This window comes from Apostichopus japonicus, chromosome 4 (genome assembly GCF_037975245.1).
Source record: "Apostichopus japonicus isolate 1M-3 chromosome 4, ASM3797524v1, whole genome shotgun sequence".
NCBI classification, from domain to species: Eukaryota; Metazoa; Echinodermata; class Holothuroidea; order Aspidochirotida; family Stichopodidae; genus Apostichopus; species Apostichopus japonicus.
The window spans coordinates 8,310,419-8,338,057 of NC_092564.1; the positions used below are offsets into that span (position 1 = coordinate 8,310,419).

General features: G+C 36.7%; 2 protein-coding genes across 2 annotated transcripts; one reads left to right on the top strand and one right to left on the bottom strand.

The window, feature by feature from the left end:
• Positions 1-106: 106 nt before the first annotated feature.
• Positions 107-3,613, top strand: LOC139966361 (protein NATD1-like). The gene is made up of 3 exons (XM_071969284.1): positions 107-383; positions 847-965; positions 1,848-3,613. The coding sequence occupies exons 1-3, from the start codon at positions 227-229 to the stop codon at positions 1,968-1,970; spliced, it is 399 nt and encodes a 132-aa protein (XP_071825385.1). The 5' UTR covers positions 107-226; the 3' UTR covers positions 1,971-3,613.
• LOC139966350 (endoplasmic reticulum junction formation protein lunapark-B-like) lies at positions 3,614-26,764 on the bottom strand. The gene is made up of 9 exons (XM_071969262.1): positions 26,604-26,764; positions 23,351-23,580; positions 22,039-22,097; positions 20,893-20,933; positions 10,605-10,740; positions 9,729-9,881; positions 8,480-8,644; positions 7,730-7,831; positions 3,614-6,568 (listed from the first exon to the last, which is right to left on the bottom strand). Exons 1-9 carry the CDS (start codon positions 26,628-26,630, stop codon positions 6,249-6,251), a joined length of 1,233 nt encoding a protein of 410 aa, XP_071825363.1. The 5' UTR covers positions 26,631-26,764; the 3' UTR covers positions 3,614-6,248.
• Between the last annotated feature and the right edge of the window lie 875 nt (positions 26,765-27,639).

Here is a 27,639-nt window from a genome sequence, read left to right on the forward strand (position 1 = left end):
TCTATTTTAAAAATGCACCGAAGGCTTTTTGTCCTATTTAGTAACACGATAGCTTATGTAAAAAATGTCAACATAGGTCTTCCAAAGTCAACAGTGCAAGCTTGCTCGGAGTCGTACCACACACAGAGGCTCGTACTAGTAACAGCTTACAGTTACAACACAGTCCATCGCAAAAGATCAGACTTAGGCTAAACACATTTGCCCCATATTATTGTTAAGTGGTGACATGTTCCCGTCGAGGTTTTTCGTTGCTCTTGGCGCATATAGACAAGTTTATCTAGGGAAAGGAAATTTGTGCACAGCAGCTAGGGGTCTCATTATGGGTGAACAATTCCACATATTTCATGACGCAGAGAAGAAAGAATTTTCGATAACATTGGAAGGTTTGTAACTTTGTTGAAGATAAGGGACTGACAAGTCACCAGGCATGTAGAGTAAGAGTATAGTGTCCTGTGATGTGCAAAATCTTGTACAAAACAGTAGTAAGTTTCTGCGCAGAAAGTTTTATCAATGCTATACCACTCCCCCTCTCCCCCTCTCCCAAACCAAAGTAAACGATTTGGAAGGGAAAGAAGAATGAATCAGGTGTCAATATTCATATGTTTGCCTTCATTCTCTTTATTAACTTCATATCTTCTAAAATTTCACAGTCTCCAAAAACTTTTAAGTCGAAAATCATTGACACTTGCAGCCCCATGTTGTACCCACCAAATTGGTGCAAGTACCACACGCTAACAGTCCTGTATTGGCCCTGTGAACTTGAAGAAGCAGCGACCTTCTGTCCCATTTTGCTGAATAGTATACTGCTTCACATTCAATCTTTTTCTCTGTCATTTACCCATCTAGACACACCTGAACCAGCTGTACTTCAGTATGAACTACTGAAGGACAACTCTGTTGATCTTTATCATACTGGAGTTCCTGTAGCATTCCGAGGGAAAGGTATCGCCAAGGTCCTTGCAAAGGTTTGTGTGAAGGTTAAGGTTATTTTGAACGTACTTTATGTGTTTGGTTACTTGGGGGATTAGGAATTCCCCTCACAACTGGTTTGTTGCAAGCAAATTGCAACAAACTACTGGGGTGAGGGAGGTCTGGTCCCATGGTCGCCTGGCAAATTTTGTTAAACATCCTAAGGTCAATCATCCATACAATAAATTAGATAAAACTGCTATGTTAAATGGGCAGAAGAACTTTTATTTGTTGCTATTATTTAGTGTTCACAGCATTTTTTATTCCTCTGAAAAAATGAGATGGCAAATTGGCGATGTTGGTAATATTTTGTGAGGCGGTCTCAAAAAGAACAGAGAGGGATCCACCTCACGAAATGAATACTCGGGACACCGTGAGGTGTTAGACTTGTTGTCATATGGTTGGCTTTGTTTCATCGTGATCGGGTGTTAGCCTTGAATGATCAACAAAAAAAGGAGGCTGAGTAAGTGCCACAGTAGTTTGTATACTATCAGTGAAGACAATGCAATTTGAATGTTATCAGTGTCACCTCCAAGGTTGAGCCAGCGCTCTGTAATTTTACATTCAGGAATTCAACACTTTAACTCAAATTAGGAACCATTTCAATTTAGAAAGTTATTTTAGATGTCAAAACAGTAGATTGCTCTTGGATGAAAAACGCACCTTACAATAACCTGGCCGGGTATCGAACCAGGAACCGATCCCGATTGCTAAGCCTCGTTGCTTCAAATATCACCCCCTTTATCCACTCGACCACAATACCTTATATTAAGATGAACGATTATATGCAGTAAAATTTAGCAATTCTTTGGTTTGTCACATGCTAGCAATAACAAATGCTTTATTCATTTCTTTGTATGTATCTTCTCTTATTTTAGGGTGCTTTGGATCATTTCTCTTCAAACCAAGTCAAGATGCAGCTGTCATGCACTTATCTACAAAAGTATGTAAAGGATAACCCAAACCCAGTTTATCTAGCTTGCCTAGTGGAAAAGTCATGATAGCATTAAAAGGTCATAACTTGAGTGAGAAAAGAAGAAAATCATCATGGGAGAAAGTCAAACCATTTCAGTCAAAGAGATCAGTAAATTGTGATTGATGGTACAAAAGAGAGGAATTCAAAACTGAAAACGAATGAAGTTTGATGAATAGTGTACCAAGTTTAAGCATATATGGGTATGGATGATATCTTTGGTCAAATAATGCCATTGAAAGATAGTACTATTTTATTAATATATATATTGGATATTGATTGTAAATAAATATTTATCCCAAGTTAGACATCAGAGTGTATGACGTTAAAAACTATTCAAAGCTGTGCAAAGAATCTTGTAAGCTAGATGCCAGCATGGACTGTCTTTAACTTATTTTTACAGTAAGTTAATATCTGAAGGCACTTGTGTCTTCAAATTTGTACTGCTCATAGCAGGTACAAAATGTGTAGTTATAAAGCTTTGTATCAATTGACAAGTATTCAATAAAAGGCAGGTATGATTACGGTTAACTAACTTTATCTGAAGAAAGGAGGACGAGTCATTTGTGGGAGGGGGGAGGGATGCGGTGGAAGGTCTAAACCAAGGCACTCTCCTTCCCATTGTGGGTATAGATTTATGTTGTTGGGTACCCACATGAAAATGGTATGAGCTTTGAAGATATAAAGCTGAGTCTCATTGCAAAGTCCAAATAATTGAAGTAGACTTTTTTGCTTGACAAGTAGCCTTCCTGTGTGAAACTGGAGTGGTAGATGGCCAAATCACTATCCAAAAAGATTTTCCACTGGTATCTGGTTACTGTTGAAACTAAAACTCCTGGGCATTATTGATACTTGTTAATCTAAGCTGACATTCACATAAGATAAAAAAAAGGAAATGAAACAAAAAGAGGACATATCTCATGAAAATCAGGACATGTGGTAACTATCTAGTTATGATGAATTGTAATGATTTATACCACAATATACAAACAAGCAAATCAGTGTACACTATAAGAAATTAGCACAATTTTAGGAAAGATAGATGAAATGGTATGTGTTAATTTTGTAGTTAAAATTGTGTAAATGTATGCACAGGTCACATATTGCTAGCATGGGAAAATTTGTTTATACATGACACTATACCGTTTGAAGTCAGTTTTGGTAGAGGGTATCAACGTTAATAAAACAAAACAATTTACATTGCCTCTCAACCTTGGTGCCCATGGCTAAATCCTGCCTCAATCTACAGTACATAAGAACACTAGACTAGTCTGTTTGGAGGTTAAGGTATGAGACATGTAAAGAATGCTTTGGCATACATAAAGTATTACTTAAAAATTGCCAGTAATCTCAGCTATTTTAGAATTGATAAAACCTGATATTGTGTTGTTATGTGAAAGTGATGAGCATTATGACAAGCCATCAAGGTTGCCGGTCCACCAAGTATACCCATGCCATGTATCTGTGTGACAAGTGGTTAAGATTCCTTATATATCACCATTTTATTACTACACCATTTGAAGCTTTACAAGATGTCTTCCATCGATGCTAAGCTTCCGTCACTGATACCAAGTGCATGGGCACTTTACTTTGCGAAGTATAGTTAAAACTAATTGATGTCAAGTTTAATGAGGTATTCAGAAAGAAAATAAAGTGACAACAGACAATCAATTTGTTTGGATTTGACAATTCCTTTTTTTTTTTTAATATATCGTCAAGCACATTTGAAAAGAAATTCAAATTCATGCAAAATCAGTACAAAAATGAACAATTCTATTAAAATAATCATTCTGAAACCCTTTCCTCTTTGGAAGATCCGTTAGACCAGCAGTCCCACCACTCAAAACTGATGCTCAGAATGCATGAAAACCAGCTTGGGCTATGGATGTTGGCAAGCTCCGAAAACAGTAGATTAAATTTCTGATGTCAGGAAAAAACCCATGGTTTGCAGACTGTTGCCCATTAAGAAAAGTCATCCCAGAGCCTGGAAAAAACCTAAACAGCTTGATCCAGTCCAGTCCCCTTACATTCAGACTAACCATATGATCATGATGGTGTTACATCAAGTACGGTATTAGAAGTCCATTTAAAAAGCAATTAAATACTGTACGTCAAGTTTCAGATTGGTGAGCAATCTACTGTGTATCTGAAAAGAACAGATACTACACATGATCTTGGCCAAACGGCCATCCCCCTTAGACTGCATATCACCTTAACACAACCCAGTCTCTGAAAGTATCCACTTTTTATCAATAGTGCATGCTCGCAGTTCATTAGACATGAGTCGACTGCTAGATAGTGACATTTGTCAAGTTAAAACTCACAGAACCTCACTCTGGATGGAACATTTCTTTATGTATCACCAGGGCTTACAACCCTTATTAGGTAAGGAGAGCTAAACTCTATGTGAACCCTGTTGATATCACAGCTGCCCTAGTTTAATATAATATATTAAAGCAAAACCAGTGTTAACAATTAGATTGTTATTAGTACTTATTCAATTACCATACATTGTTATACATATACAACTTTATCAATGTACAATTTTACACAATTACGACTATCAAGGATGCACTAAGACGGAGAACAAAGCTACAACAAAAAACACTGAAACCTGACAAGTTTGTGAACCAGAATAATGCATACCTTTCCAGTGTGTACTACATTCATTCTTTATATAAACCCGCCTGCAAATATGATAAGATACTCTTAACAAGCAAGTGATACAATTCACAAAACAAGTTTAAAAAAATTATCAGCACACTACTTTTTTTAAGGAAATGAGGTTAGGGTAGAGAGAGAGCAGGATTGGAACCATGTGGTCACACTCGCTAGAAATCCTTGCTGTGGAATGTAGTGTAGGTAGATATAATACACTACTTACCGAAAATTAAACAAGAACAGGTTGTAGGTGGGTCACCAACCAATACACCAGTTCCCTGAGCTAGGGAAGCCATCAGCCAGTTTTATAAAGAGCTGCATTAGTGTGACATTGATAATATAACTTTTGGATGAAATGAACGGAATATTCAAAGCTAAGAAAATGACTTTGGGTAATGAAAGTGAGTTCATGTGTAGTACAAGAAATGAAAGCACTGAACAATGAAAAGAGAGATCAAGAATAAAATGACTTATATTTAAGCACCTTAATGAATTTAATCAAGTAACTGAATAATGCTAAAGGAGGATACTATGGCTTGAACGAAATATTCCAAGTATTTAATACCTAATATAATTCCATATCAGCGACATTACCCCAATGCTTAAACTGCAGTGCCAACCAAATAATAAACAAACAGGCCATTACCATGCCCATTTCTATAAATTATGCAATTTTAATTTTGTTTTTTAGACTTGAAACACATGTCCTGAATGAACCGTAACAAGCTGACAAATTTCTGTTTTCCATACATTACACAAACAACTCTCCAACTGAATTTTCTACATAAGTTGCATTCATAAGATGACAGTAATCTCCACTTCAAAGTATCAATCTTTGCATTTTTTTTTGAGAGTAGACTAAATTGGATATACCTATTACTCTCTGGCACATGACACAAACATACACATATAAAAAACGAATGAAATAACACCAAGGAAATACCAGAAAATTTCAATCTTGGCATGTTAGCCAATGGATGATCTTTTTGCACTCGAAACAAGCTCAAATCTAGAAGATCTACTGTCAAAGAAACAAGCCTTAGGTTTTGAACCATACAAGATCGTTAACGATAAACTAAATAAAATTGAAAAGTAAATTGCCAAACGGAAATGTTCCAAAAATGAGAGGGCAAACAAACATGAAATGCACTCCTTCAATATCTTTTTCAGATACACAAGACAATGAGAAAGTGTTTTTAGACATTTACCAAAACGATTGCTTCACAAGGAATGTGACCAATTCGACAAGAAAAGACTGACAAGAACCAAACCAAAAAGTGTTTGAATAACATTTTTAGATCAAAAGCCATTTACATTTCAGATACATTTGTCTGCTATTCTTTAACTTCTGGCAAAAGAAAAAAGGAAAGAAAAGGATCTGGCTGCAACACTAGAGAACCAGAATCTTAACAGGAAAACCATGGAAGTCTTCACTTCAACACTTCAAGAAGCATGGAAAAAAATAATAAGAAAAATATTCATGTATATTTTATCATGATAACAAAGTTTTTTAAACTACTGATAGATTAGCACTCTTCTTGCATTTTCAGAATTTCCACCTTTTAACAATTGGACAAATTATGAGTTATGACGGCAAATATTTGGCATGAAAGCTAGTCTTTGAGAGGGCTGAGTTTTTATCACGTCATGAAAGATCTGATTGAGATTGTATTTCTGTTGTAGACCCTTCCACTTCCTCAGAGACGACCGGGGTATTAGTCTCTGATTCAGCCGCTTCATTCATAGGTGATGCAACTGCTGCAGCAGCAGCCTCCGATCCGGTCCCATCGTCATTAAGTGGCACCTCTGTCTCTGCATTATCTCCGTCGTCGCTGGTTTCATCAACCCGGCCCTGGTTCGCCGGGGGCTCCTGCTGGACAGCGGACTCTGTTTCGGGAGTGGGAAGCATATTGCTTGGCTGTGCGTCTTCGTTTGCACTACTTGAACCATCTTCTCCACTTGATGCTAAAAGGAAGTAAAATTTAAATTTTTAAGGTAAATGATTTGCAATGTGGCTTGCAGTGATGTTACTTCAGTTAGTTATCCTTAGTATGTAAAGGTTACTTCTAATGTACTAAAATGTTAATACCACTGATGGAGGGTTAGTGCCCCAATAACCTGTTTATAAGGTTGTGTGTGTATTCCTAATGTACAAGTGCAAAGTGAAACCATAGTCAAGATGAACCAGACTTTGCAGACTTACCTGTTTCGAGGTTGGATACATCTCTTGTGAAGTGATACCTTTGATATTTTGTCAAGTTTTGCCATGGATTCAACATTTCTGTTTTGTTTTTAGTAAACTGTTTCATGATTCCAAATTCCAATTTTGATAATGTGCAAGTGGTAAATATTGGACAGGTCAACTGATACACACAAGCAAAAAATGCTTTCTGACTCTTAGCATCTGATCTTGTTTACCATACAGCTAAAAACTTGGGAGTCTTTACAGCTAACATATTGGATTAGTACAGACTAATATTTTTGTAGCACAACCAACAAATGAGAGTTTGTACAGATAACATATAGGAATAGCACAGGCTAAAATATTGGTAGTACAGCTAACATGTTTAAGGCTCCAGTGGTAATACAAGAGCTTAGTTCTTGATCACTAAGAGCTCATTCCATATCTAAGATTCAAGTTGTAAAGCTACTGACTCCACATTTGAAATCAGGGATATGAGGATGATTCAAAATGTGAGTTTCAAGATTATTTGAGACCGTTTTTGTAAATATTTGTACTGGTAATTGGTATATATACCATTGTGAGTGGTATAAATATATAACTGAAGAATATCAAGTTTGGGTCATGTGCTTGTGTGTGTATCACTTGACCAGTCCAACATCAACACAATTCCACATGTGTAAGTCAGAAACATGAAATAGTTAATTAATATGAAAAAAAAATATATAGAGTTTGAAGTGTTGAATCCATGGAAAACTATGCTTACAATACTTGCCCATAATTATACATTCTGTGATCTATCATGAGAAAGCCTGACCAGTCAGTCATTTCATAGGCACATTAAACACATTAACAGATCTGTAAATAATGTTGGCCTTATAAATCAACATTTGAGTTGTTGGTAGAAAACTTTGTAGAATTTATTTACAGCTTAAAATTCTCACCCAATTCAGCTGATGAGCTAGGTAGAGACTCTGGTAATTTTGGGGCGTTAGGCCTCGTTTTCCGGGACGGGTTAAACGTACCGCAATACGGGCATCGGAAAGCTGCATGAAGGAGTAATAATAAATAAGTAATAATAAGTAATATTTATATAATCAGCATAATTAGCAAAGCTGCTCAAAGTGCTTTACAAATGTAAAACCTAAAACAAATAGTAACAAAAACCAAAATATTAAATATATAGAACCAATAAGTCAAAAAAATGTAAAAGCAACAATATAAAAAACACCTGTAAAAACGATACTAAAAAAATAAAAATTTTAAATTTAAAAACAAGAAAAGAAAAGCCCAAAACGCAATAGTCCAAAACAAATTCAGAGTAGACAGGATACTGAGTTATTTATATCTGTATTTAGTATGCAGAATTGGTAGGATATATTATAGTACACAATACTGCAGTAGTAGAAGATATACTGTATTGTGTAGTACAGTACTAACAGGGGAGACTGTAATGTCTTGTTACAGTATGGTTTGGTACAGAACTGTATCATAAACTAAAGCATTGTATACAAAAGTATTGTGCAGTATGGAATAATTTGGGAAAAAGCTAGTAAATGTTGGCGGCTTTTGTGATACAAAGAACACTGCAAAATGCAAATGAATTCAAATTCGACACTTCATCTGAGGTTCATCAAGTCAGATTTACACAATGCATTGCAAAGAAGAACCCAATCAGAAAGTTTACCACAGACCTAAATATTCAAATTCTTCCTGCAGTGCCATTCCATTGTGTGAGTAACAGTGCTTGCAAATCAAGGCAAATCGATTTCCGGGACCATCGCCGACTAAATAATCCACTAACTTGTCCACAGTCCCCCTCTCTCTCTGTAAGACCGGACGAATAGTCGAAGGAGGTCCTATAGAGTAAAGAAACTCAATGTCAAATGAAAACAAAGTAGGCTTCATATTTCACACCAAGAAATTGGTAAAATCATTAATGCATAAAAGATAAGTGTTGATGAAAAAAAGGGAAAAGTCACTTTGCTCATCTAAAGTGAAAAATGGGGTGGTTAACTGAAATATCTACAAACTTTTTTGGGATTTGAGAGATTGGTATAAAACCATGTATAAACCATGTATAACCATGGTATAAAACCATGTCCTGGTAAAATGACAAGAATACAGGTAACATCATTGGTTTATCCCTAAATTGACCACTGCACTACTTTCGGAGTGTGCATATTTGGTTTAGAATACGTGTACATCCATCCATCCATTGTCTGCAGCTGAATAACTTGTGTGTGTGTATGTGTGTGAGTTATGGTAATTCCAATGATTACAGAGCCCCATAGTATATCACTTGAAACCTTTACAATGTAATGATTGTAGATGATCCCCATTCAACCATTCTCTTCTTGATGAATATTCAGAGAATTACAAGACAGGTGTGGATGTGTCATTTTCAGAATCACGTCTGCTCTCAGATTACAGTAACCAATCAAATACAAGATAATCTGTCCACATTTTCAAATAGTGAGGCAGGTGAAGACATAGGTGTAGGAGGCGAGGGGCTGGGGGGGGGGGCTGCAGCCCCCAACCAAATATTTTTGAAAAAATTTGGGCAATATGCTGAGAATTGTTTGGGCACCTACTAAAAGAAATATAATTTGCAATGTGTTTTTCAGTGGTTAAACTTACATTATTATGATCATTATTATTGTAGCGACTTCCCCAATTCCGTTTGGTAGGGTATGAAATGGCAAATGATTGTATGTGTGAAGACACCTGTTCAGCATCACTGTAGAGCAGTCTTGGCAAAGGATGTATCAAAAACAACAACATAACAACACAAATGGTTAAGATAATCTGTGTCCTGAACAGTTCGGACTGTGTGGTGGACACTTTTGTCCCTTGCACCCCGCTTTTCCCTTAACACAGTAAATTCTGACATTGGCGAATCGAATACCTGACCGACATGTGATACAAGAACAGATCACTTACTGGACATGGGTCGTTGACCAGTTACTCGAGGAGTTGTCCATGGTGTACCAGGCCCAGGAGTCTGTCTAGTTGGTATCATGGGTGTGGCAGCACCTCTGCCACGTCCTCTACCCCTACCCCCACTCGCTGGTAATCTCTGTCTAAGGGCTGGAGCTAGATCAAAAATGAAGATATTTCTAAGCAATTAATCTTCAATGGTACATATTTGATAAACTCATAAACTGGCAAAATATGATATCACAAAGAATATATAGGAAAGTGACTTATTAATAGTATTGGAGATATATATGGAACTACAAACCAGATTTAGCTACATTTACATGATCTAAGAGTCATCTTTCTTTATTTAATATCAACACAATAGGCAGCAGTTTGTTATTCGTGTAAATCTGTCAGTACTCTTGATCTGAACGGGGACACAAACCCAACCGCCATCATTAGCTTCTATCACAGATCGTTGAGAAGCACTCTCCTAAACAGCTAACAAATATCTTGTTCCATCTGGGAGATATCCTAATTTTAAACTTGTGTCTGAGGGCTGTCATTTTGTAAATCTGTGATGTCATAGTGCCAGTAGGACCTGAAACCTTTCACTTTCTCTTTGTTATTCTTTTCACATTTTCAAGGTATTGAACCTGAAACCAAGGCCATCATTAGGTTGTGTAACCAGCTGTAAATAATTTAGATTCAACTTTTGCAAAACCCATCTCCTTTTTAGAAAATAAATGTTGCAGCAACTAAAAAAAAAAATAATAAGACAGGGAAAGTTGTTCATGACAGTTATCTCAATCTCATAGATAAAAAAATGACATTCTGGGTTTGTTTCTCCATTTAAAACAACATTAATAGAACTATTCCAGATAACATTGCACTTACTAACACCTGGTGGTGATCTCCCACTGGAAGGAGTTGACACGATAGGCGTCGGTGGTGGTGCTACAGACTCGGGGTCGTACTTTTCCAAAATTTCTTTCGCTACCTTGTAACTCTCCTTCTCTTTGACTTCTTCCAACTTTAAGAGATGGGAAGCAGGACACCGTTATCAGTATTGAATCATATTTAAAGATGAACGATAGTGATTTTTCACCATCGACGAAAAAAAAACGATTTTATTCAAGAGTATTCTAGTTGGTTTCCATTTTACACATGGGAAAATTCAAGTCAATCGGATGTTGGGAAAGGCTTAAAAAAAAATCCTAAACTCGTTGATTTTTTAAACAAAAATTGGGCTTTTCGCGAAAAGCGATATGATGATCACGTGATCTACAGCGACATGTGACGTCATTATGATGATAACAACGTGAGCTCGGCGTATAGTGTACTTCATCAGTGTGCACTTAGTGTGTAAGTTTAGTTGCAACCTACTCTATATTGGACTTGACAAACAACGTAAACCACTAGCAAAATCCAAGAAATTGTGTTGTAGGGGATGCAACAGAACGAATGTGGACTCTACAATAAGTTTTTTCAATTTTCCAAGCGGAAAAAGTAGTGAGAGATATCGGAAACTCTGGATACGATTTGTGAGGAGAACCAGGAAAGACTTCATCGTACCAGGAGTTTCTCATGGCAAGAATGTGAAAGTTTGTTCTGCCCACTTCACAGAAGATGATTCTCGGGCCCAATTGAAATTTGCGTGTGGCAAGGTCACTAAAGTAATAAAAGTTTGAAAGATTGATGCTTTTATGCCGCATTATTTATATATATCCCGATAAATGCAACAGTAAGTGTTGGAACTGGAAGACATGTCAGACGTGAACAACCTAATGACTATGTGAGGAGAGAATCCACGTGCAAATTTCAATTGGGGCATGGACGTCGCTTAAGCCAAGTTTTTTGGGGCAGAGATGTGTTCATACCCTCCAAACCACTTTAAATGTAATACGAATACAGGGGCGTATCCAGGATTTTCTAACCCGGGGGGCGCGAATTACTATCTAACCGGAGCGCCACCTTCGGTTGGCGCTCAGCGTACAAGAAAGTTTCTGGTTTTGATAACCCCCCCAGATCACCGGAAATGACACTTCTCGAGGATGAAATGACCAACCAGATGCACACTTTTGCCTGAGAACCAAGAAATTTTTTTCAATTCATAACCTTTTGAAGATTGTCACCAATCACACATCATGTTGATCTCATCACAACTAATGTGGATCATTGCTTTTTGTAGGTGATTTTACGTCGCGGCCTACAATAACCCGTAAGCCCCACTTTTCAAGGTTTTAAGCCAATTATTTGTTCAGAATTTGAAAATTCACAATTCTCATGAATAAATTCACTTCAAAACATACCCATAATGTTGCACAAAATTTCATCTATGGACAACCAATACAGAAAAACCTTCTTCACCCCCTAACAGACCGGTTAAAATTGCACGAGTAGAGGGAAGTATGATGAAGAATGGTGGTCAGGGAATTTTCGAAAATTCAGACACAGTTAATATATTGGTGTACAAATATTCAAACCTCTTATAACGGCTACTATAAAACTTGAGTTGAAGGAAATGAAAAATATCATATATTTCCGAAACCGAACACTACAAACATCTACAGTTTTGAGGCTGTTCATCCCGGACGCCATTTTCATGCTCACTAATATGATGTGATATCTGCTGTTCGCTTTAATAATTCGAATAATTGAAATGAGACTGGAATAAATAACTATTATCTGTTTATTATGCAAAGCTCCACCAGTGGCGTAACGATGAACCCGGGGGCTCCTGGCCCAACGGGGATCCTTATCAGGAGGTCCAAGCAAGGGCGTCCGCAAAATTATTTACAAGTAGGTCAAAAAGGTGTAACACACTACTTGCTACTATCTAAGCGCAGCGCCACCTTCAGTTGGCGCGGAGCGTACGACGATTTTTTTGGCCAAAAAATACTCCTAGATCGTCGGAAAAGACACTTCCCGTTCAAGTTGCATTTACACATCGGTTGTTTTGAGATCTCATGTCTTAGGATTTTGACTTTCAATAATTTCAGTAATGCATGATGGGTCCGTATGCAATGAACATAACTAGAGAACTGTTGGTTGAGGGAAATCATTGAAATGTCAAATGCTTAACTTTTTTTTTTAATTTTTGATTTTCCAGGGGGGAGTGGGCAAGTGCCCCCCTCCCCTACTGTATGGAGTATAATGGGTACTACTGTACAAATACAGTAATCAAACCTTAGCATAGGCCTAATTTCGGCTGAAACTTTGTCTCCATGTAAGCCTAATTTTTACTTACCAGATACAACGAAGGCATCTTTATTCTTACCTTTTATTATTATATTTCTATGAAAGCCCTGACTTCATTTTCAAATGAACGCAGTTTCAAGTCTGTTGGGTGTTGGGTTATTGTTTTAGAATTTTTCAAAAAATCATATGTCCCGATGTTGTACTCAGCATAACATTGGCTGGAATTGGGTTTTAAATTATATACTTCGTTTTCGATTATAATAATAAATAACACAACTAGCTCGATACATACATTAATACCCAATGAACCCATGATCATGGTGTCCGTATTCCGTATCACGTGAAAATATGTATATTGTCTTGTTCAGTCTTTGCATGAGTTTTTCTTTCCCAGTAAAACGGGCCCTCCCTTTCCAAAGAGGTATACCCCTTTTCTGTGCATCAGTACAGCGGGCCCACTTTTGGTCGGGGCCACCAGCTCAGCACGGTCCAAGCCCACAGGAGTTACGCTACTTTGCCCCACATTCTTTCCATTTCGAAAGACGCACAGTTTCAAGTTCATTACACACTGAAGGCTTCGATTCTCTATCTGCCTTCAGTTAGGGAAGATCTTTGGATTTTCATTATAGATGTCGCTAGATATTGCTAGATATCCATACAGTACAGTGCCCTTGGGATTTCATTGATTTTTCGGGGCCTGATCTTGGGAAATTGCAAAGGCGGAAGCGGCCACACTCCATGTAGGTCAGTGCACGACATCTAGCGGTCACTAATATCGTCCCCGTTTTCGCGTAGTGGCGAACGTGCACTTTTGGCGAAATTGAGTTTAATATTGTTCTTACCTATTTCGAGGGTGAAGAATCGGTGGTTGAGCCGGGTTAGAAGTTTTAAAACTGTCTATTTTTTTCGTTTTTTCTGACTCATTTTTGACGAATGTCCACCTAAGACCCACTCTCGTTTTTACATACTGACGAATACTTTAGTCATCATTACAACCACTCAGTAACACTATTTGTCTAAGGTCCATGCATTTTTGCATATCGACGAATATTACCCTTTGGAACAAGCCGAACATAACAACCATGTCATACTGACTTGAGAACCAACTAATTGCCATTTGAAAACACCCAGGATTATGGGAAGGTAATATCTTTATTAGTTCACCTCGTCATTTAATTGATTAATACAGTATTCATATACTACGGAAGCGTAAAAGGGACATGGTGATGAAAGAGAAACAAACTCGTCAAAATGACAAAATTCGGAAAAAGACGTTTTGCCGAGTTTAACAACTCGTCAAAACGACAAAATTATTAAATTTGCCGAGATGCAACAAGTCGCCAAAATGACAAAATTCTGAAAATTGACGTTTTGCCGAGATACAATAACTCATCAAAATGACAAAAATCTGAAAATTGACGTTTTGCCGAGATACAAAAAGTCGTCAAAATGACAAAATTTTGAAAATTGACGTTTTGCCGAGATACAACAAGTCGTCAAAATGACAAAAATTTGAATCTCAACGTTTTGCCGAGATACAACAAGTCGTCAAACTGACAAAAATCTGAAAATTGACGTTTTGCCGAGATACAGCATGTCGTCAAAATGACAAAATATTGAAAATTGACGTTTTGCTGAGATACAACAAGTCGTCAAATGAAAAAAATCTGAATTTTAACGTTTAGCCGAAATATAACAAGTCGTCAAAATGAAAAAAATCTGAAAATTGACGTTTTGTTGAGATACGACAACTCATCAAAATGAGAACAATCTGAAAATTGACGTTTTGCCGAGATACAAATCGTCAAATCGTTACAAATGTAACATCTCCCTAAAGAAGTATGGTTTCTCTTAGCTGTTGGCGGCTTTGCTCATCACGAGCATTACTCTAGCCTAACTTAAAACTACCTTTTTCTAGCTAAGTAATACCTAGTTACATAATTGAAGGTCACATACTTTTACATGAAACTTTGGAAGGTACTAGCATAGTTTATACTTAAGTAGTTACTTTGCTACAAAGGACGAGGAGGGGGCGTTTAGACCGAATTACTAGAAAATCTGTATAGCAACCTTTAATACTGTCTTGCCAAATGCTTCAATTAATGAAGGATCTTTTACGATTTATCAAAGAAACATGGCTTATTCATTGGCTGACACAATTTCTTCAAGGATGGCCCAGACAAGTAAGGTTGGATAAAGGGTTATCGGAAATATTGGAAATAAAGGTTGGTGTGCCTTGGGGTGGGAGGGGGGGTCCATTATATGCTATATTATTTACTATATATACTGATGAAATTAGGTCAAACTCACAAATTTCTATAACAAAATATGCCGATGATACTGCTGTATCATGTACAATTCATAAGAGCTCTGTTGAAACTGACCAATGAAATTTTCAGTGTTCTGTAAATGACATAGTTCCAACATGTGACCGCAAGACTTTATTGCGTAACTCCCCCCCCCCCCCCAAAAAAAATAAGGGAAATTTGTTTTTGAAAATAAACCATAAAACATGAAGGTCTCATTCTATCAAGGTCGCAACGTATTATTATTATTATTATTGAGGGATCTGATGTGGCTAGAACCTCCAAAACTGAGTACTGGGAGTATACAGTGACGACAGTTTGACCTTTTCTTGCAAAGCATTATGGTATTAAAAAAGTACTTATCTAGTGTGGCTTACGTTGTGTCTTTCTTTAACCAAAATGCTAAGGAAAATGTTTTCAATACTATTATTCTACCCTGGCACATGTGATCTATACAGTGCCTGTCTGGTACCATTTTATATTGCAAAAAAAAAAAGCAAAGAAAAGAAGAATGAAGTTTCTTAATTAATTTAGAATGCAATATACTTTTAGAAAAAGTAAATGCTGCTGCAAGACCTGAGTTTACAAGAATGGCTAATAAGATTTACAGTGATCAGAATAACCCTTTGTATACTGTACTGAAAACTCTCCTGCACAAATCGAGCAGAAATCTAAGAAATCCACATAAAATACCGAACGTAAGTTTACAGCAACTCATTTATTTACCGTGCTGCTTTATACATTCCATTCGAGCACTTAGAATGTTTGTTATAGTCTGTTTGTTATATCGTTTTATGTAATAAATTTTGTATTAGTAGATGTATTTTATATGATATCCTATCATCTTGACATTTTCTCCCTTTTTATATTAGTTATTCTTGGACTGTTTGGTATCTTATCATCTTAAAAAAAAAAAAAACTTTTATATGAGATATTCTTCTTGTTGAGGTGTTATATGACTCCTCTTTATAATTTTTATATGTATACTGGAATGAAATAAAAAGAAGGAACAACATACTACAGTACATCTTGGAAACACTTGAACAAAGGCACAGTTATTTCCTTCTTTAAATATGAGGATTCACACGAGGTTGGGTTGGATATTATGAATGTGCCTGTGAGCGTAAGAATTTTTTTATATGTATACAGGAAGGAAATAAAAAGAAGGAACAACATACTATAGTACAACTTGGAAACACTTGAACAATGGCACAGTTGTTGGGTTGGTTATTATGAATGTGCCTGTGAGCGTAATAAAATTTTCACATTCCGTTTAAGGGGATAGTATAGTGGAATAGCTTCCCAAAGCGTTTGAAGGATACTTAGAAACTATCGTCAGAGACATTTCACGTAATACACTAACTTGAAAATGAAGAATTGCACACAATTTTCCGTAGTCTGTGTGCTTTATAAGAGTTCCGACTAAACAGATTACGCCACTGGAACTATTATTTTTGCAACTGCATGTGTTCACATTTCATCATATACCTTGTCTATTTTATACATTATAGAAAATGGTGGAGGTTCTTTAAAATAAATAGGACCAATATATAACCCTTTCAGTAGCCGGCTCTCCTTGCCCTCCCTACCTCAACATCTCTCTATCCGACACCCTACATTTCACCCAAGAAACACATACTAAAACACTTACATCCGCCCATAACCCATACAAATTCCTTGTCTATTTTATACATTGCAACAAAACGTGGGCGTTCTTTTTAAATGAGTAAAACCAATATACCACCATTTCAACAGCCGGCTCTCCTTGCCCTATATACCACCTCCCCTCGTCATATCCGACTCCATCCATGTCACTCAAGAAAAACATACTAAAACACGTATGTTGATACCTGCGTATAACCCATTCCTTGTCTATTTTATACATTAAAGTAAACCGTGGACATTCTTTTTAAAATTAATAAGACCAATGTACCACCCCTTCGATTATTTTCTTCTAACCCCCCCCCTTCCTCTCCCCATGTGACAGTGAACATTCACGGTGTACCCTATGGCTACTACACACAAGAGTGACGAATACATGTCTGTGACAGGACAAAACTTCGAAATTTAGTTCTAGCACAGTGACGAATGTGTGGCGAATGTCTAAAATTAACTGAAAATGACATGACATAACGACGAAAATGTTTACACTAAAATTACTACTATGTAAGAAATTTCAGCAACAAACATGAGAACTCAAAGTTCTATTTGTTATATTTAAAATAACTTTCGGTAAAAAAGATTCTCTTTTAGTTACGCTATACTAAAGTCAAAATATAAAAATCTTTAGAGCGCGTTTTCTCAAAACTCACATTTTGAACATTCGTCACTATGCCAGAACGGGGACGATATACCCGATCACTTGTTATCGATGAAGTGTGTTGCCAGATTTTGTCAAGGTCTTGGTACTACGAGCGAAGGCCATTAATTAAGTTTCGTAACTCATCGGGAAGCGATTAGAGGGATGGGGCGTAGGGTTGTAGGCGCGCGTTTTCATGCAGATGGGAACAATCTGAAGAAGTGATGGGTGCGTCATGTTCCCCGACGACTCGGTCGAGTCCGAGACCAGCCGCAGTTGGTTTCATAGCACAATTGTACAATTGTTTAAGGCGTCCATACACACACACGCGTTATGATAGACCATAGATGGTATATATACATATATATATATATATATATATATATCTACATTAGTGAGAGATGAAAATGGAAACGTCAAAAATGGAGTTGTCGGTGTAAGGGGTAGGGTGAAACGCACCCCCCCCCCGTAATCCTCGATTCGTCACTGGCTACCATGTGTATATAATAGTGATCAGCGCTTTAATTATGAATGTTCCTCTTCTTTTCCCGGTGTCTTGGCGTTTATCTTCTACTCCCTCCTTTTCTCCTTTTTCTCTCTTTCTTTTTTTCTTTTCCCTTCCTTCCTCTCCTTCCTCCTCTTTTTTCCCCCTCTTTTTCCCTTTTTTCTTCTCTTTTTTTTCTCTCCTCTTTTTCTTACCCGGGGGGCGCGCGCCCCCAACGCCCCCCTGGATACGCGCCTGGAATAGGAAATGTGTGTATGCTCGAGCGAAACAAAACATCGTGTAAGTATTACTTACGGTAGCGCACACTGTCACTTATGTTTGCACAGTGTGAAAGTACTGTTTGCGGACCTACGTGAAGTTGGGCTAGAATACGATTCCTCCTGAAGCCCAAACCACGAGGCATGCATGTGAATAAACGCAATAGGCATTGCATGTAGTGAGAAAATTGTTCGAGCTAGACTAACAACTCGATTGAGTTCAAATGCGGTTGTATTTCAAGCTCAATGAAACCTTTCTGTTGGATTTAATGACGCACGGAACAAGGAACGTTTATGTTTTACAGTAGGCCTAGTGCATACAAGCGAATCTACTTTGTTTAGAACTTTGAATTTTCTTTCGGATGTTATACTAATCTACGTTTGAGACTATCATCACTATTGTTATTGTGCCAGTTTGACTGGTAAGTGAGCACATTCATACATCACTCTGTATAAAACCCGCCAAAAACGTGATCTTGCGATTTACGTTACTTTGGGTCAGCTTGCGAGTTACCTCTTCAGATATTGGGAAATCGTTGCGAAATCGCCGCAAATTTCGTAAAAAAAAACTTGTAAACACATGGTGAAGAAATCAAGAAACACTATGATATTCATTATCTATTTATGTCTTGAACATTACGCAGGAAAATAACAGTTATGCTGACACGAAATGCACGCACAGCTCCGTACTGAACAGTTCACAACAGAAAAGATCATCACACTGACGTCATTCACTGACCTGAGGGCTGTTCAAGGTCGTTGCAGTGTTTGCAAATTCCTAAATTACAGAGGCGGAAAAACGATGTTTTAATTCCCTTTTTTATAACTTTCCGGTGTGCTATTTGGAAAATTAAAAAAATATGTTGCTTAGTAACATATAAACTACATTATATATGAAAATGAGAGATTTTTTTGATATATATGAAAATGAGAGATTTTTTTTCTGTCACTATCGTTCTACTTTAAAGGCTGCCTCATTCTTTGTTTTGGTACTAGACTAGACATTGATACAGTCATATCACACATGTAGTTTAACAAGTCTGTTCCTGAACACAACCACCTCCCTTCAGTTTAATGTTTATGAAAATCTTGTGAAACATCTTACATGTGCTACCAATGAATAAGACAGCCAATAGGCTCAGCGATTCTTTAACAAGCTTTATATGAGAACATCAAGTTTTGACCTGAAATGACATTTGACCTCAACAACTAACTATAAAGTACTCACTATGGTGAATCTAGTTTTTGTAAGTACAAATTTGATTCAAGCAATACATTTAAGTTGCCATATGTATTAGTTTCTGACTTGGTCCTTTATTGATCTCAAAATGACATTGGAACTAAAAAAAAAGAGTTCTTATTCTGACTTAGTTGGATCCTCATGTCAACTATGAAATTTATCTAAGGTTTCCTTTGAAGTTATTGAATTCACAACTTTTCAGACTTTTACCTCCCTTCAACTCATATGACTTTTGACCAACACAGGAATCAATGGGGTTCTTGTACTCACTAAGGTGAATCCACAAGCTAAGTATGGAATTAAATCACCATCACATAGATTCCTCTTGCCTTCCACAAGGAAACAAGAGGTAAAGCACTTTGATACCAATGTGAAGAATAACACCATTTATGCTCTTCCATTATAAACATGTTTGGAATCATACTTCTATTAAATAATAACACCCAATCACTAAAGCTCTAGGTTTGAATAGAAAGGACAGTCATTCCCTTTAACCTACATTTATTATTTAATAATTCTTTACAAAAGAACAAGTCATTACCATAATTTTATAGAGGGCATACTACCAATTCTGCCAGAAGAGACCATGTTGGTGAATAAACAGGTACTGTTTAGTCATTTTTATGTACTGGTCAGATAAAACCTAAATTGTGTTATTCATTAAAAGTATACACATGAGTACTCATTTCATGTATACTGTAAGTGATTGCTGTTAAAAGGGATTGCAGCTGCAAATATTTAGCGCAAGTAGATCATTTGAAGACACAGCACTTTTATCTTCTTCACAATGTACTTTGCTACTACATATTTAAGTGCATTTTCAGTCCAGCTGTGTTATCCATTACGAGTCAGACAACTCAATTATGCATTCTGTACATCCCTCATCTCAACTGATTGTCCTGCTCCTACCTCTATAACTGCTACTTGATGGGACCTTAGGAGCTCTACGTAGCTTTGTAATGTTAGTCTCACACTCAATCATCCAAGGTACCATAACATACATGAATACATCCCATGTCACGTTAGTCAACCATTCATTGGATGAATTTAGGCAAAAAGTTCAAATATATAATAAAGAATTACAGTTAAAATTACACAAGTTATGACACTGAGCACAGGGTCAAATCAATTGAAATGTTTTATTGTTGAACACTGAGCGGGAAGTCTGATCTATAATACAAACACCACCATAAAATGATGCATATTGCATGAGCTTATTCAAATGACACTTTTTGTGAGCAAAATTCTTCGAGGAAATCTTCTACAACGTAGCATTTTCTTAGACATGTTATTTTTTGGGTGTCACTATAAGTTCTAATAATTGTCAAATATTAAGGATACTTTATATATAAATATTTTTAAGCCATTGAAACTTACAATTTTCTTTTTCTCTGCTCTTAGGTCACTCAGTTGAATATCTGTTAAACGGATCAAAGCAAAAAGATTTTATTAAAAGCTGTAAATATTGTGCAGTCCATTATAACTAATGGCAGGTATAGGAGGTCAAAAAACTATAAGTGCATACATCGTTAGTTGCAAACTAAAAACAAAAGCATGGTAAATATTAGCATAGTAAATGATTTACATGTTAGTTCTTTTTGCAGATTCAAAATTTGGGGGAGCGGTTCCTCAAAATGGTTATACAGTAGGCAAACAATCTAACAAACTGATGGCTTGTGCAGAGAAAATGAGATTCGAGTTTTATAACAAATGAACTTATTTTCCTTTTTTCTGTTTCCAGAAGTCAAACGAGTGCTAATCTGTGTCAATGGTTTTCCAGCAGTGTATGTTACACATGATCACAGTGAAGTTTACGGTTCATCTCATTACAGTTTCACTGTTTCACAGCAGTCTAATGCTAAGATGGCTTTTATATCACTGAATGCTATATTGTTTGTAAGTTGTATGTTAAATTACTTTCAGAAATTGAAAGCCTTCAAGCCTAGAGCAAGAGAAATGTTTCAACTTCCTATTGTTCATTTCCCGTACTGTGGAATCCATAACTTTCTGACAAAAATAACTGCCGCACTTCAGGATTGAGAAAATGACATATGAAATATGAGTGTCATTTAACTTATTTTCATCACATGATTAGTTTGATTAACGAGCAACTGATTGCATCAGTATAAATGCAAAAGAGCACATATAAAAAGACAGAATACTGTACCTCACAGCTTTTGCTTTGGACCAATGCACTACAGTAGCTTGAGAGAAAATAACTTGATCTAGAAACTACCCTACTCTACCTTTGGTAAAAGCTGTGCTATTGTTTTGTTCAATGAAACCTCCTAAACATTGCTGGAAAAAAAAAATCAGAGAAATCCTGCTTGCCCATTTTGTATCACCAAGAAGCCCCAAATGGCATACCAAAAGTATGATTACTTAGCAGAAAGGTTAATTCAAAAACTGTGTCAAAATACCCTACGTGTTTCTGTTAAAATTTGTGGCCACTGAAGCATAATTATTATTCTTTTGTCACTGTAGTGTAGTATACGTAGTTACTGCAATCTTTCAAAAACTTACCACATCTTGATATTCTTCTGGTAAAATATGTTCGTATCAGCCTACGAACCAGCCAAATTCTAAAACAAGAGTCAATAAATAAAATATCATCAAATATGCTTTTTCCTGCTGTTGTTTTACAGAGGAGTTTAAGAAATTTATGTTCACTTTCTGCTAGATGGCAAACAGCAATTGCTTAGTTGTTATCTTAGCAGCAAATGCATATGATGTTATACCTATTTGCAGAAGTTACTATCAATTTAATCCTCCAAGTCATTTTGATCTAAAGACTGAAATGTAGTGATTATGCTCATTATTTACCCATAAATAAGTGAAAGGAACTTGCCTGTAAACTTTGTATATAGGTATGATTTAACCATAAATGATTCTAAAGTAATACCTTTGATAAGTTAAAGTTTTCTTGCAATTTAGTACAAGACAACCAACTGTGTCTTTAACAGTCTTCTCATTCTGGTTGCTTTGATGGGCTTCTTCTGACTTAATCTTACACAGTTAGGAAATTGTCGGAGCCAAAAGGACTCAAAGAGGAAATTCGCTTAGTTATTCACAGGTCAACTTTTAACTAATACAACAAGACTGATATTTAAGGGGCAAGGATGTACGCCACCCATTTCAACCCACACAAAAAATGAAAATTAGTTAATGTAATGTAGTAAAGATTAAGTAGTATACTGCCACCTTTCTGTTATTAACTTTATATACTGTATTGGAAGATAACAGACAGATTTGGCGATTATAATATAGTACGTAGAGCATGATAACACACGCGTCTCTTGTTTGCTCTCTGCCTCTTTGTTCATTCTTACATGCCTTAACAACGAAGGATAATATCACTGTTAATAGCTCACAAGCTTGCATGTCAATCTTATTATAGACCTATTTTATAGCCTAAATATGCCTCAGAATACACTACATATCATTCTACTGTAATTCAATTCACATGCAGTTGGGGTGCTTTCAATTACCCCATTGGACACACACTGTTACTTTTAAAGTCCTGGATCAACCCCTGCCACAGTAAGTAACAAGTACTGGAGAAAGTGATCAGATGATATCTGGGATGCAGTTTCACAATCAGTTGGAGAATGTACTCTAAGTAACAGTCTGAAAGGCAGCAATAGAAGTATAACAAACTTGTCAGCCAAGAAACTAAAGTATTTTAGCTGATTAGAGGTCAGTTAAGAGAAGGCTTGATGCACACAGCTACTGTAGCCTTCATCAATTATCACCACCAATAAGGTTTCATATGAACAAATGTTTCTAATAAGGTTTAGCTACAAGAATAAATTCTTTAACATGAAAATATACTCACATGAAAGGAAATAAAAGGAGTGGCAAGATTTGAATTGCTCTTCCAGTCCAATCTTCAGGAACAAAATAAAAGTAGAAAACCAAGGCCATTATGAAATAAACAATAACAGAATACAAAACCAGTGTTCCAACATATTGCTTTTCCAATTCTCCATCTCGCCTCTTCAACTGCAAGAGGCTACCAATTTCTTTATCAATCCGTTCCAACTCTTCCAAAGTAGATGGTTTTTTCTGTCGGAAAAGAAAGAAGTAGAGTAGACTGTTGTTCCGGAGCATGGATGCAAATGAAACTTGCTCTTAAATCCAGTTGTTATAGAGCCAATATTTTGTTTATTTATTTGTTTTTTCACAACAAAACAAATGTAGCGAATACAGAGAGTTATGGAATGTGAAAGGAAGTGTGCATCAAGAGACCTTTGTGGGCTTATCTAGTGATACACTCCCTGTACATAGAGCACACAAAGAACTTACAAAAAAAGAATTAAGAAGAGAACTAAGAAAAAGAGAAGAAAAGAAGAAAGGAAGAAAAAGAAAAGAAGGAAATGAAAGAAAGTATTTTCCTGAAGCACATGCCATTTCATCATAGATACCGAACATGTTGGATACTAAATAAAGGTTGGTTATATAATTTAAAAAGAATATATCTAGGCCTAGGAAATAAGTGTAAATTTTGTGTCATGTCATTTGTCCATTCTAACAATTTTGGCTTCATGATAAGTACACTAAGGGTCACTTTACAGAACCTGGACTTTCCTTCCTTGAGAAAGAAGCTCCCTCAAATCTCTAGTATACTTAGAGCTGCATTCTGTTAAAGTACTGGCAAGTATTTGTAACTACAAATTGATGCGGGTTAATGTTTTGAGTGTAATGTATTGTAACTTGTGGTATAATCTTCTTTGCTTTTGCCACATCTTTAATAAAATTGGTAATTTTTGCATTTCTAGCAACCCCTTCGGCTTTCCTTGTCTTTCTTGAGCCACGAGGCATATATACAGAATGCCTTGTGGCTTCCTGCACATGAAGTGAAGAAGTCTTGTAGAGTTTGCAAAGCAGTTGTTTCAGTAGAAAAAAAAGAAAAAAAACAAGTTATAGAGTACACAGAGTATGCAAGTTGTTGGCAGAGCAGATATTACAGGTTAAATGCAACCACTGTGTTCATTACATTTGCTGGAATATAATCTTCAAAGCAAACATTCACTGCAAAGTAATCCTTCTAAGAACCCTAAATTACAGTTACACTATACATAGTTTACGATATACCAATGCTTCCCCCTTTCTCCAACAACCTTCTGGTTCCTACTGTACATAGGAGTGAGAGCATTTTTGTCATGTGGTTAAGGCAGTGGACTTGTGATCTAAGGCTTGCAGGTTCAAGTCCTGGCCAGATTATTACCTTGTGTCCTTGGGCAAGTCACTTTATCTCCATTGCCTCTCTTCAGCTAGGTGTATAAGTGGGGGACCTGTGAGATAAACTGTCAATTGGGTGCTGTTTAGCTGCTGCTATATGGAGGGATTATAGTCTCTATGTTTGACAGGTTATTGTTGATCAGTGTAATATTGTTATGCCCCTTGAGCACCTTTATTGGTGGATATGTCTGCGCTTTATAAATCCTCAATATTAGTATTATAGGAGTTTTCACATTATGATTAAAACTGTGATAAACCTACTCCAGTTTGATTGCTTAGCAAACATGTATTTTTCATCTTTAATCTTTTACAATATGGAAAGTTATGTGTTCAATTGAACATTGTGTAGCTTTGCTCCTATAGTAGTCCAAGTCTAACATTAAAGTCTCAGTACGTGTTTGCCAGATTTTAAACTCCAACCTTTCCAGCTTACGTGCACTAAAAGTTCAGTTAAAATGACATCGTTCATTGCAATTTTCCTATCTATATTCATTGAGTTATCTATCATTAAAACTTTTGAGCTGAATCAAATTCGCCAGATTTATTAAGGAGTCCATAGATTCTACAAACTTTAATCAAAATTTGCAAGCCCCAGCCAACAGATCATTACTTATATTTTTTTATTTACAACCGTTAGGCCTAGGCTTACTTTTACCTTGTGGCTAGACTGTCTCTGATCCCATGCTCTTGTATCTTTCTATCGGTCTTACCAATGCAGCTTACGAACTTGTGTCATTTCCTTCCATGGCAGTGAATAAACAGGTGTTTTCAGATGTTTCCTTTGAGAATTGTAAATAGTATAGGACTGCTTTACAATCTTGATCAGGCCGCATGTGTAGACTACTTTGTTTACATTTGTGTAATGAGAATGCTGACATGGGCGGTCGCAGTGATTTTTTATGGTACATCGTTCACGCCATAAGGGCAACAGAAAATAAATTTCTTTTCTTCGATTGCGACAGCTCTTCTCCACTAAACCCAGCTGGTCAGAGTGCATTTAGAATAAGGACCATTGAATTTACTTCGGAAGTTTGTTTTCCGAAATTCATTAGCAAACACACATTGAGACTAAAATTACAACTTCAATCAAAGTGACTGCATTCAGTTTTTAAAAGGGAAACTTAAGTAAACAATGATATGTTGAATCTGTGTATTAAGCTGCAACATCTAAAGTGAAAAAGGATTTACTCAATCTTTAATTCCTTTGTATTCTTTTCCTATAATATTTCAATCTGTTATCTGGCTGCATAATTAAATGCTGGACAATTAGTGAACTGCCATGCTGGACAAGAAGAATAGTAAGGTAAGGTCTAGGCTAAACACTAAAAAGATAACCTTTTTTACCCTTATTGGTTAAAGCTTGACGAAAAAAGTAAGTAATCTGTCGTATATACATGGGTACTAATTTAGAATCCGTACCAATCGACCCTACTTCCTAACCCCTAACCCTACTCACTTTCCCTACTTCCTTACCCTACTCCCTAACCATATTCCCTACTTCCTTACCCTAATTCCTAACCCCTAACCCTACTCCTTAACCGTACTTTCTAACCCTAACCTTATTCTGCCGATTCGAAGTAAGCTTTCCCATTCATATGGTACGGATTCTAAAGTTAGGCCTATACATGCATTACGTATACATATCTATCCAAATAATTGGACAAGTCCAAGACTAGCTTAGGCTTAGATCAAACTCAACACGATTGTCTTGTTTCGCTGAACTACCCCCAACAATATATGCAACATACTGCAGGAAAGGAGTTGCCTGTAGCCTTTGTAGGCTACTGTATGGACCAAGATCTTGTGAAAACGTTAAATGACATCATCACATTTACAAGGAAACTTACCCGGAATCTTGAAATAATTTTCCCCATCTTAACCCCCAACTATCACTATCAGGACATAACCTGGGTAGTGATTGGTGCAGCACCTCATGCAATGTCACTTGTTGCCCAGTATAGTCAACAATTACTTGTAAATGTACCGATCAAACGCGCGCGCAGTGAGTTCTTATAATTTTTTTACCAGCATTGTACGCATATAGCGTTTGTTATGATGGCCATGGCAGTGCGATTACGCCTGTAATAAGGCGAAGGGATAAAACTCTAGATGGAGCTAAATGAAGGCTCGGTACTGGGCAATAAATAAATATTGCGAGCCCTAACAGTAGCACTAAATGATGGACCTACTCTCAAAAAGTAGGAACAGTCAACATTGGTCATTTGTTATGTTGAAATAAAGGCCTACTAATGATCTCAGGAGGCCCTCACATAAACTCCCAGGCCATTGCAATGTGTATTGTGTAGGCTACATATTCGGCGAGTCGCATTGATAAAGTTTTGTAAAACATCGCGGGCTGCCCGAGGACCGTATGCAGTCCTTGCTTTTATATCCCCCCTCCCCCCCCCCCCCGCTACCACTCCGTGCGCTCTACATAGTGTGTCGGAAAATGTGATACCGAGTTATATCCCTATTACATTAGCAAGGGAGCTGTCCATTAAGCAAATGTTGTAGAAAGATGATTCCAGTAAAAGTAATTAAGTGCCATGGGAAGGTGTTGGTCGGTCGCATAATTTCGATCAGTCCGGTACGGGTAACATGTCTACGTGGTGAGTACGAAGAGATTTTGAAAGCATATCAAAACGCATTGAACTTTCTGTTCGATAAGATGCTGAATGTTTTAAAATTCTGACAATTGTATTTAAATTAACAGTTGCTGACCGACCAGTCCGGAAATATCTGTCGATGGAGATTCCTCTTCAATCTTCATTTGAAATGAGACTATTTACAAATAATGGGCTTTTAATCAATTGTTCCCTAATAAGAGGTTGTATGAATTGTTGAACAAAATATTGCCGAATGTGTGCATGTACACACCACTTG